Raw genomic sequence first — 11,400 nt, forward strand, 5'->3', positions numbered from 1 at the left:
CAGCCTGTTGTTATGTTTTGACAGTGCGGATGTCACTGGCATGGAGGGGGATGGTGGGATGGGGTTGGGATGGTGGGACGGGGGTTGGGATGGTGACCAGCGAGTCTTGTGCGGTTACCTATACACTAAAAACAAAAGGTTCTATATTGTACCAGATAAGGGTTCTTTGGCTTGTAACCATAACAGATCATTTTATGATGCTAAATATAAACCCTTTCTTTGAAGGTTCTATTAAAGAACCATGCTCATAAGGTTCTATATGGAACATGTATGGTGCGATAAAGAACACTTTCCTACACAGCAAATTTACCAGTGTGAATACTAGTGTTAAATTAACACTGAAAATGTGACCCTGGAAAGTGTTAAATTAACACACTGCTTGGTGTAAAGCCTTATTTCCCAGAATGCCTTGCATTTCGAGTGAATTGTAGAGTTACCACCCAAGACTATTTTTCTTAGCGACAGAGACATGGTTGTTGTATTCATCAATTTTAAGTTCTGCAGACCTCACCAAGTGAGATTCTGAGCAACTATGTTATTAAAATGTAATTATTTATGAATGTATGTATGTATGTATGAACAACTGCGTCTACAGCTGGGTCCTGGACTTCCTGTCCCCAAGTGGTAAGGGTGAGTAACAACACATCTGCCACGCTGATCCTCAACACTGTACTCCCTGTTCACTTGTGACTGCGCGGCCAGGCACAACTCCAACACCATCATTAAGTTTGCCGATTACACAACAGTGGTAGGCCTGATCACCGACAACAGCCACACAGCCTATAGGGAGGAGGTCAGAGACCTGACCGTGTGGTGCAAGGACAACAACCTTTCCTTCAACGTGATCAACACAAAGGAGATAATTGTGGACTACAGAAAAAGGAGGACCGAACACGCCCCCATCGACAGGGCTGTAGTGGAGCAGGTTGAGAGATTCAAGTTCATTGGTGTCCACATCACCAACAAACTAACATGGTCCAAGCACACCAAGACAGTCGTGAAGAGGGTACGACAAAACCTATTCCCCCTCAGGAAACTAAAAAGATTTGGCATGGGTCCTGAGATCCTCAAAAGGTTCTACAGCTGCAACATCGAGAGCATGGTTGCATCACTGCCTGGTATGGCAGCTGCTCTGCCTCCGACCGCAAGGCACTACAGTGGGTAGTGCGTATGGCCCAGTACATGACTAGGGCCAAGCTTCCTGCCATCTAGGACCTCTAAACCAGGAGGTGTCAGAGGAAGCCCCTAAAAATTGTCAAAGTCTCCAGCCACCCTAGTCATAGATTGTTCTCTCTGCTACAATATGGCAAGCGGTACAGGGGCGCCAAGTCCAGGTCCAAGAGGCCTCTCAACAGCTTCTACCCCCAAGTCATAAGACTCCTGAACATCTAATCAAATGTCTACCCAGACTATTGGCATTGCCCCCTCTTTTACACCGCTGCTACTCTCTGTTGTTATCATCTATACATAGTCTCTTTAATAACTCTACTTACATATTGTACATATTACCTCAATTACCTGGACTAACCAGTGCCCCCGCACATTGACTCTGCACCGGTACGCCCTGTATATAGCCTCCACATTGACTCTGTACCGGTACCCCCTGTATATAGCCTCCTCATTGACTCTGTACCGGTACCCCCTGTATATAGCCTCCACATTGACTCTGTACCGGTACCCCCTGTATATAGCCTCCACATTGACTCTGTACCGGTACCCCTGTATATAGCCTCCACATTGACTCTGTACCGGTACCCCCTGTATATAGTCTCCACATTGACTCTGTACCGGTACCCCTGTATATAGCCTCCACATTGACTCTGTACCGGTACCCCTGTATATAGCCTCCACATTGACTCTGTACCGGTACCCCCTGTATATAGCCTCCACATTGACTCTGTACCGGTACCCCCTGTATATAGCCTCCACATTGACTCTGTACCGGTACCCCTGTATATAGCCTCCACATTGACTCTGTACCGGTACCCCTGTATATAGCCTCCACATTGACTCTGTACCGGTACCCCTGTATATAGCCTCCACATTGACTCTGTACCGGTACCCCTGTATATAGCCTCCACATTGACTCTGTACCGGTACCCCTGTATATAGCCTCCACATTGACTCTGTACCGGTACCCCCTGTATATAGCCTCCACATTGACTCTGTACCGGTACCCCCTGTATATAGTCTCCACATTGACTCTGTACCGGTACCCCTGTATATAGCCTCCACATTGACTCTGTACCGGTACCCCTGTATATAGCCTCCACATTGACTCTGTACCGGTACCCCCTGTATATAGTCTCCACATTGACTCTGTACCGGTACCCCTGTATATAGTCTCCACATTGACTCTGTACCGGTACCCCCTGTATATAGCCTCCACATTGACTCTGTACCGGTACCCCTGTATATAGCCTCCACATTGACTCTGTACCGGTACCCCTGTATATAGTCTCCACATTGACTCTGTACCGGTACCCCTGTATATAGCCTCCACATTGACTCTGTACCGGTACCCCCTGTATATAGCCTCCACATTGACACTGTACCGGTACCCCTGTATATAGCCTCCACATTGACTCTGTACCGGTACCCCCTGTATATAGCCTCCACATTGACACTGTACCGGTACCCCTGTATATAGCCTCCACATTGACTCTGTACCGGTACCCCTGTATATAGCCTCCACATTGACACTGTACCGGTACCCCTGTATATAGCCTCCACATTGACTCTGTACCGGTACCCCCTGTATATAGCCTCCACATTGACTCTGTAGCGGTACCCCTGTATATAGCCTCCACATTGACTCTGTACCGGTACCCCTGTATATAGCCTCCACATTGACTCTGTACCGGTACCCCTGTATATAGCCTCCACATTGACTCTGTACCGGTACCCCTGTATATAGCCTCCACATTGACTCTGTACCGGTACCCCTGTATATAGCCTCCACATTGACTCTGTAGCGGTACCCCTGTATATAGCCTCCACATTGACTCTGTACCGGTACCCCCTGTATATAGTCTCCACATTGACTCTGTACCGGTACCCCCTGTATATAGCCTCCACATTGACTCTGTAGCGGTACCCCCTGTATATAGCCTCCACATTGACTCTGTAGCGGTACCCCTGTATATAGCCTCCACATTGACTCTGTAGCGGTACCCCCTGTATATAGCCTCCACATTGACTCTGTAGCGGTACCCCTGTATATAGCCTCCACATTGACTCTGTAGCGGTACCCCTGTATATAGTCTCCACATTGACTCTGTACTGGTACCCCCTGTATATAGCCTCCACATTGACTCTGTAGCGGTACCCCTGTATATAGCCTCCACATTGACTCTGTAGCGGTACCCCCTGTATATAGTCTCCACATTGACTCTGTACCGGTACCCCCTGTATATAGCCTCCACATTGACTCTGTAGCGGTACCCCCTGTATATAGCCTCCACATTGACTCTGTAGCGGTACCCCCTGTATATAGCCTCCACATTGACTCTGTAGCGGTACCCCCTGTATATGGTCTCTCAATTTTTATTTGACTGCTGCTCTTTAATTACTTGTTACTTTTATTCCTTATTCATATTTTATTTGTTTAACTGCATTGTTGGTTAGAGGCTCGTAAGTAAGCATTTCACTGTAAGGTTCTTGTATTCGTTGCATGTGACTAATACAATTTGATTTGATTTGATATCCCCACTCTGGCTGGATTTCAATAGGAACTAAACATCAATCTGCAAGCCAGCATAATGTGACAAATTGTGTGAATAACTCAACATGTTGGAGTTGTTTAGATTACCCAAACAAGGGGTTAATTTAACTGTTAATTGGGTTTTGATTCCCTTTTGTTCTGGATTGACCAAGCAGCTAGGTCTTTTTTTTAAATGTAATGCATGTTGATAATGTTAAGTTTGTACTCTGCAATGTTATTATTTCCTTGAGTATTGTTAAAATTATTATTTACATATTGCTACAAAGTAGCTACTATTCCATTGGGAATAGCACTTTGGGATTTGCATAGGCTTTTAATTAAAGCTCCAAAAATGTCAGTGTTCGACCTGATATCAATTCAACAGAACATTGTAGACAGAGCCATCGGAAAGTGTTCAGACCCCTTGACGTCTTCCACATTTTCTTACGTTACAACCCAAAATGGATTCAATCGTTGTTTTTACTCTTCAATCTACACACAATACCCTATAATGACAAAGCAAAAACGGGTTTAGACATTTTTGCAAATGTATATAAAAACAAATATCACATTTACTAAAGTATTCAGACCCTTTTCTCAGTACTTTGTTGAAGCACCTTTGGCAGAGATTACAGACTTGAGTATACTTCTTGGGTATGAAGCTACGTAGATACAAGCTTGGCACACCTGTATTTGGGGATTTTCTCCCATTCTTCTCTGCTGATCTTCTCAAGCTCTGTCAGGTTGGATGGGGAGCATTGCGGCACAGCTTTTATCAGGTCTCTCCAGAGATGTTCGATTGGGTTGAAGTCCAGGCTCTGGCTGGGCCACTCAAGGACATTCAAACATTTATCCTGAAACCAATCCTGCGTTGTCTTGGCTGTGTGTTTAGGGTCGGTGTCCTGTTGGAAGGTCAACCTTTGCCCAGTTTGAGGTCCTGAGCGCTCTGGAGCAGGTTTTCATCAAGGATCTTTCTATATTTTTCTCCATTCATCTTTCCCTCGATCCTGACTAGTCTCCCAGTCCCTGCCACTGAAAAACATCCCCACTGCATGATGCTGCCACCACCAAGCTTCGCCGTAGGGATAGTGCCAGGTTTCCTCCATACGTGACGCTTGGCATGCAGGCCAAAGAGTTCAATCTTGGTTTCATCAGACCAGAGAATCTTGTTTAGGTGCCTTTTGGAAAACTCCAAGCGGCCTGTCATGTTCCTTTTACTGAGGAGGAGCTTCTGTCTGGGCACTCTACCATAAAGGCCTTATTGGTGAAGTAATGCAGAGATGGTTGTCCTTCTGGAAGGTTCTCCTATCTCCACAGAGGAACTCGAGGGCTTTGTCAGAGTGACCATTGCGTTCTTGGTCACCTCCCTGACCAAGGCCCATCCCCCCGATTGATCAGCTTGGCCAGACGGCCAGCTCTAGGAAGAGTCTTGGTGGTTCCAAATTTCTTCAATTTCAGAATGATGGATGCCACTGTGTTCTTGAGGTTCTTCAATGCTGCAGAAATGTTTTGGTACCCTTCCCCAGATCTGTGCCTCGACACAATCCTGTCTTGGAGCTCTGCGGACTATTCCTTCTACAGATGAAGTCGGAAGTTGACATACACCTCAGCCAACTACATTTAAACTCAGTTTTTCACAATTCCTGACATTTAATCCTAGTAAAAATTCCCTGTCTTAGGTCAGTTAGGATCACCACTTTATTTTAAGAATGTGAAATGTCAGAATAATAGTAAAGAGAATGATTTATTTCAGCTCTTATTCCATTCATCACATTCCCAGTGGCTCAGATGTTTATGTACACTCAATTAGTATTTGGTAGCATTGCCTTTAAATTGTTTAACTTGGGTCAAACGTTTCAGGAATCCTTCCACAAGCTTCCCACAATAAGTTGGGTGGATTTTGGCCCATTGCTCCTGACAGAACTGGTGTAAATGGGTCAGGTTTGTAGGCCTCCTAGCTCGCACACGCTTTTTAAGTTCTCCCCACAAATGTTCTATGGGATTGAGGTCAGGGCTTTGTGATGGCCACTCCAATACCTTGACTTTGTTGTCATTAAGCCATTTTTCCACAACTTTGGAAGTATGCTTGGGGTCATTGTCCATTTGGAAGACCCATTTGCGACCAAGATTTAACTTCCTGACTGATGTCTTGAGATGTTGCTTCATTAAATCTACATAATTTTCTTTCCTCGTGATGCCATCTATTTTGTGAAGTGCACCAGTCTCTCCTGCAGCAATTCACCCCCACAACACGATGCTGCCACCCCTGTGCTTCATGGTTGGGATGGTGTTCTTCGGCTTGCAAGCATCCCCCTTTTCCCTCCAAACATAACGATGGTCATTATGGCCAAACAGTTCTATTTTTGTTTCTTCAGACCAGAGGGCATTTTTCCAAAAAGTACAATATTTTCTGGCAGTTTTGGAGCAGTGGCTTCTTCCTTGCTGAGCGGCCTTTCATGTTATGTCAATATAGGACTCGTTTTACTGTGGATATAGATATTGTTGTAGCTGTTTCTTCCAGCATCTGCACAAGGTCCTTTGCTGTTCTGGGATTGATTTGAACATTCACCCCAGAATACGTTCATCTCTAGGAGACAGAACGCGTCTCCTTCCTGAGCGGTATGACGGCTGCGTGGTCCCATGTTGTTTATACTTGCGTACTATTGTCTGTACAGATGAATGTGGTACCTTCAGGCATTTGAAAATTGCTCCCAAGGATGAACCAGACTTGTGGATGTCTAAAAAACCTAATCTGAGTTTTTGGTTGATTTCTTTTGATTTTCCCATGATGTCAAGCAAAGAGGCACTGAGTTTGAAGGTAGGCCTTGAAATACATCCACAGGTACACCTCAAATTGACTCAAATTATGTCAATTAGTCTGTCAGAAGCTTCTAAAGCCATGACATAATTTTCTGGAATTTTCCAAGCTGTTTAAAGGCACAGTCAACATAGTGTATGTAAACTTCTGACCCACTGGAATTGTGGTACGGTGAATTGTAAGTGAAATAATCTGTCTGTAAACATTTGTTGGAAAAATGACTTATGTCGTGCACAAAGTAGATGTCCTAACCGACTTGCCAAAACTATAGTTTGTTAACAAAGAGATTTGTGGAGTAGTTTAAAAACAAGTTTTAATGACACGAAACTAAGTGTATTTAAACTTCCGACTTTACCTCATGGCTTGGTTTTTGCTCTGACATGCATTGTCAACTGTGGGATTTTATATATGTATATCTTATATATGTATATATATGTGCCTTTCCAAATCATGTCCAATAAGGAATTGTCAACAGGTGGACTCCAATCAAGTTATAGAATCATCTCACGGATGTTCAATGGAAACAGGATGTACCTGAGCTCAATTTCAAGTCTCTTAGCAAACGGTCTGAATACTTGTGTTATTTAGGTTTTTCAAATTTGGTAATTTTGCCAAAAATGTCATAAAATATATTTTCATTGTGTCTATATGGGATATTGTGTGTAGATTGCTGAAGAATTGTTTAGATTTAATCAGTTGTCGAATAAGGCTGTAACGTTGAAAAAGTCAAGGGGTCGGAATACTTTCCGAAGGCACTGTATGTTCATACACTATATTTAGACACGGGGGTCACCTTTGAGACCAATGCCTCATTCTCAAGGGAGCCCTGTGAACATGATCACACAATTTACATTGACACCCTCCTCCATTATTGTTTTGCACTGCTGCTACTTGCTGTTATCATCGACAGTATGTATAGTCACGTCACCCCCACCTACATGTACAAATGACCTTGACTCAGCTGTACCCCCGCACATTGACTCGGTACCGGTACCCCCTGTATATAGCCTCGTTATTGTATTGTGTTACTTTTTATTATTTTTAATTTAGTTTATTTAGTTTATTTAGTAAATATTTGATTCAACTCCTTCTTGTTCAGCACTGTTAGTTAAAGGCTTGTAAGTAAGCATTTCACGGTAAGGTCTACACATGTTGTATTCGGTGCATGTGACAAGTAAAGTTTCATTTGATTTGATTTGAATTCAATGCAACATAAAGCAAAATAGTAACATCAACACAATACAATAAATAATAATAAACAATAAATAAGATTAATCAAAACAAACACAACTATCACATATTATCCCTCAAAATGTATCTAAACTGTCCAATGGAAACCATCTTCAAGGTGGCCTTGAAGGCTATTCCACAAGCTGGGGGCAGGCATAACAACTAAAAGCATGTTCCTCAGCTCAGTGGAGACCCACAGACCTCCATAACCAGTCAGTCCAGGGAGAGGGTCTAAAAATGGCTGGATCTCCAATTTATATGTGAGCTGAGGTAGTCTTTGATGAACAGCTTTCTATATAAAGAGTAGCCAATGAGTAGCCCTTCTGGTAGTCAGAGATTCCCAACCAACAGAACTACACAAAATGCAGTGATAAAAACACATTGCTGAGTGATTGGCTGGGTTTCAAACAGAGGTTTTAAAACAGAAGCTGCTACATGCATATCTATCACCATAATCTGCCATCTATGAACAATCTGCCATCTATGAACAATCTGCCATCTATGAACAATCTGCCATCTATGAACAATCTGCCATCTATGAACAATCTGCCATCTATGAACAATCTGCCATCTATGAACAATCTGCCATCTATGAACAATCTGCCATCTATGAACAATCTGCCATCTATGAACAATCTGCCATCTACTTTCCAAAGTGATGCAGTATTTATTTCTATAAAAGAAACCAATAATAATGATCTTCTTTTTTGTCAGTTTTTCCAATGTGTCTTTTAAAAGAGAGATTATCGTCAATCCAAATATCAAAGTACTTATAACGGGGAACTTGCTCAATTTGGGCTCCATTTAATATGCAAATACACAGGTCCTCAGGGGCAATATTACGAGACCTAGAGAACAACATGAATTTGGTTTTATTAGCATTTAGCACTGGTTTAAGTTCAGTAAGCGATTTGGGAATTGAGTCAAAACCATGTTGAAGGTCATATATGGCCTGCTGAGGGGGCACAGGAGTAAATAACTGTATCATCTGCATTGTTAACAGGTGTTAACAGATGGACCAATATTATTTATATAAATAGTGAAGAGAACAGGGCCCAGAATCGACCCCTGCGGCACACCTTTCGTAATATTGAGGAAACTACATTAGATACCGTCAGAAAGAACATATTGTGTCCTGTCTGTTAAATAGTTCTTGAACCAGTTGCAAAGATGCCTGATCGAGGCCTATTTCAGATAAATAAAATAAAATCACATTTATTTATATAGCCCTTCGTACATCAGCTGATATCTCAAAGTGCTGTACAGATAACCTTTGAACAAGTAAGAAACGGTCAACTGTATCAAAGTCCTTCGACAGGTCAAACAAAATAAGGCAGCACAATCACTTTTATGGGCTAAACAACATAGCACATCATCAAAGACCAGTGTAGCTGCTGAAACAATGCTATGTCCAGGTCTAACACCAGATTGGTGCTCATTAAGAATAGAATGAGAATTTTTTTTTAAAGTTATAAGCTGAGAATTGGCCCGGGAACTCTAAAACTATGGCAAGGCAAGATAGCTTAGAAATTGGACAGTAGTCAGAAGGATTGCCTCCTTTGTGTCGGGGGAGGACTTGTGCCGTTTTCCACATCTTAGGGATAACCCCAGAAACAATTGTCTAATAAAAAAAATAAGTGGGAGAGAATCTGAAGCAAAAAGGGGATCAAGTGAGTCAGCCCCAGTGAATTGTTTTACATCGATCTACAATAAGGCACTTAGTAGATCATAGACATCAAATGGGTCAAAGGAAAACGGATTTGGGAAGGAAGGTATTGTTCTCTGCAACCTGGCTCGAGGTGAGTCAAGGACTCCCTCTACTGGGATCACAGTTTTTAGAAGCTCTTCTATCAAATAGGTGGCCTGCTGAGGCAAAGTGGTTATTAAAAGCACCACAAATTTCCATCTTATCTGTTATGGGACCAGAGGCTGTCATAACCTGCTGGGTTAATGAGGGCGTGGAGTTTTATTTCAGAGATTTGACTTACCTTCCAGAGGGCCGCTGGATTCTCACCATTCTCAGATACACAGTTCAAGAAGTAAGTCTACTTTGCTTTTCCAACCATGGAGAGACATTTGTTTCCTCAAGCATCTGAAGGACTACCAGTCAGACGTAGAATCAGTCAGCCTTAGCCCAAGACAAATGTATCTCCTGAAGTTTCTGATAGTTCATGTGTGAACCAGGGATTAGCTCTACAGCTTTACCCTTAGTTTATTGAACAGTGCATGCTTATCTGCAATAGAGTTGAGCAAAGAAGCAAAACCATTTAGGACTTGATCCAAGTCAGAGTTATCTGACACAACCCCCCCCATTCACTCAATCCCAGGTCAGACAAGAGTTGTTGCTCATAAAATACCTATAATTTATCTTTGTAATAATAGGAGGTTAAGATTTAGGTAGCTTTGCATCTCTTATGCAGACAATGGTACAATGGTCACTGAACTCATTAGCAAACATTACATTGGCTGTATACTTATGAGGGGCACTGGTCTAAATAATATCTTAAAGAGTATATTTTTCAGCATGTTTAAAGTTCAGTTATCAGCTGAGTTAGATCTAACTCAACGCATATATCTTTCAGCCTTAAATAAGCTGGCATCAACCAATCCAAATTAAGATCACCCAAAATTAATAATTCAGATTTAGTATAGTTTGATACAAGTCAGAAAATCGGCTAAGAGCACATGTTAAGGCAGAGGGAGGACGATAAATTCCCACTACAGTAAGTTGGGCATTATTACCAAGTCCCACATTTAGGACAATACATTCAGATTACTTAGCAACAGAGGTAGTGAGAGAAACAAAAACATTTAAGTTGTCCTTTGTAAATATGGTGACACCTCTACCTCTGCCAACTCTGTCGGATCTAAGAACATTATAACCAGTCAGAGACACATCCGGCATTTAATTATTTAACCAAATTTCAGAAATGACCAGAATGTCCATGTTGATTTGAGAGGAGTTATAATAATATCAATCTTCTAGCATTTACATGAATCAGTCCAATGCCGCAGCTGTTGGATTTCAGATCAGACGACGTGTGTAATACAAGCATACTATGTTCGGTTAGCAACCGCTTATACGATGCCTTATATATGCCTTTGAGTGAGAACATGGGCTAAAACAAGAGTCAATGACAGTTACCTGTTGCAGGACTGCAAAAGTCAGATAATTTATGGTTGGCATTGCCTGAACAGGACATGGTGTACTCTCACGGGTGGCTTCCTGAAAGCCACACCCCTACTAAGCTAAGCCTCCAGATCTGACTTGCTGAGTTTTAACTCAATAACATAGCATCAACATGTTTGTTATTTAGCAGACACTCTTATCCAGACTAACTGGAGCAATTAGAGATAAGTGCCTTGTTCAAAGGCACAACAACATATTTTTGCTTTAGTCAACTCTGGGATTGGAACTGCTAACTGAAAGGCCCAACATTAAGTAGTTGAATATAGATTCAAATCTAATACTCTTTTGTATTATTTTTATTTCTGAAGAATTGTCGTAAAATATGCAAATAGTGCAGCATCTCATTAAATGTGTGCATATATATACACATATATATATATATATATATACACACACATATGCATATACACACATATACACACACACATATACAGTGGGGCAAAAAAGTATTTAGTCAGC

General features: G+C 42.1%; 1 protein-coding gene across 1 annotated transcript in view; it reads right to left on the reverse strand.

Annotated features, from left to right (window-relative positions):
• LOC127911380 (uncharacterized) overlaps positions 1-9,768 on the reverse strand; it is a 25,469-nt gene extending 15,701 nt beyond the window's left edge. The window contains exon 1 of the mRNA XM_052477747.1: positions 9,740-9,768. Coding sequence (XP_052333707.1) covers positions 9,740-9,768 — 29 coding nt within the window. The remainder of the gene's footprint in view (positions 1-9,739) is intronic.
• Between the last annotated feature and the right edge of the window lie 1,632 nt (positions 9,769-11,400).

Source organism: Oncorhynchus keta, chromosome 24, assembly GCF_023373465.1.
Source record: "Oncorhynchus keta strain PuntledgeMale-10-30-2019 chromosome 24, Oket_V2, whole genome shotgun sequence".
NCBI lineage: Eukaryota > Metazoa > Chordata > Actinopteri > Salmoniformes > Salmonidae > Oncorhynchus > Oncorhynchus keta.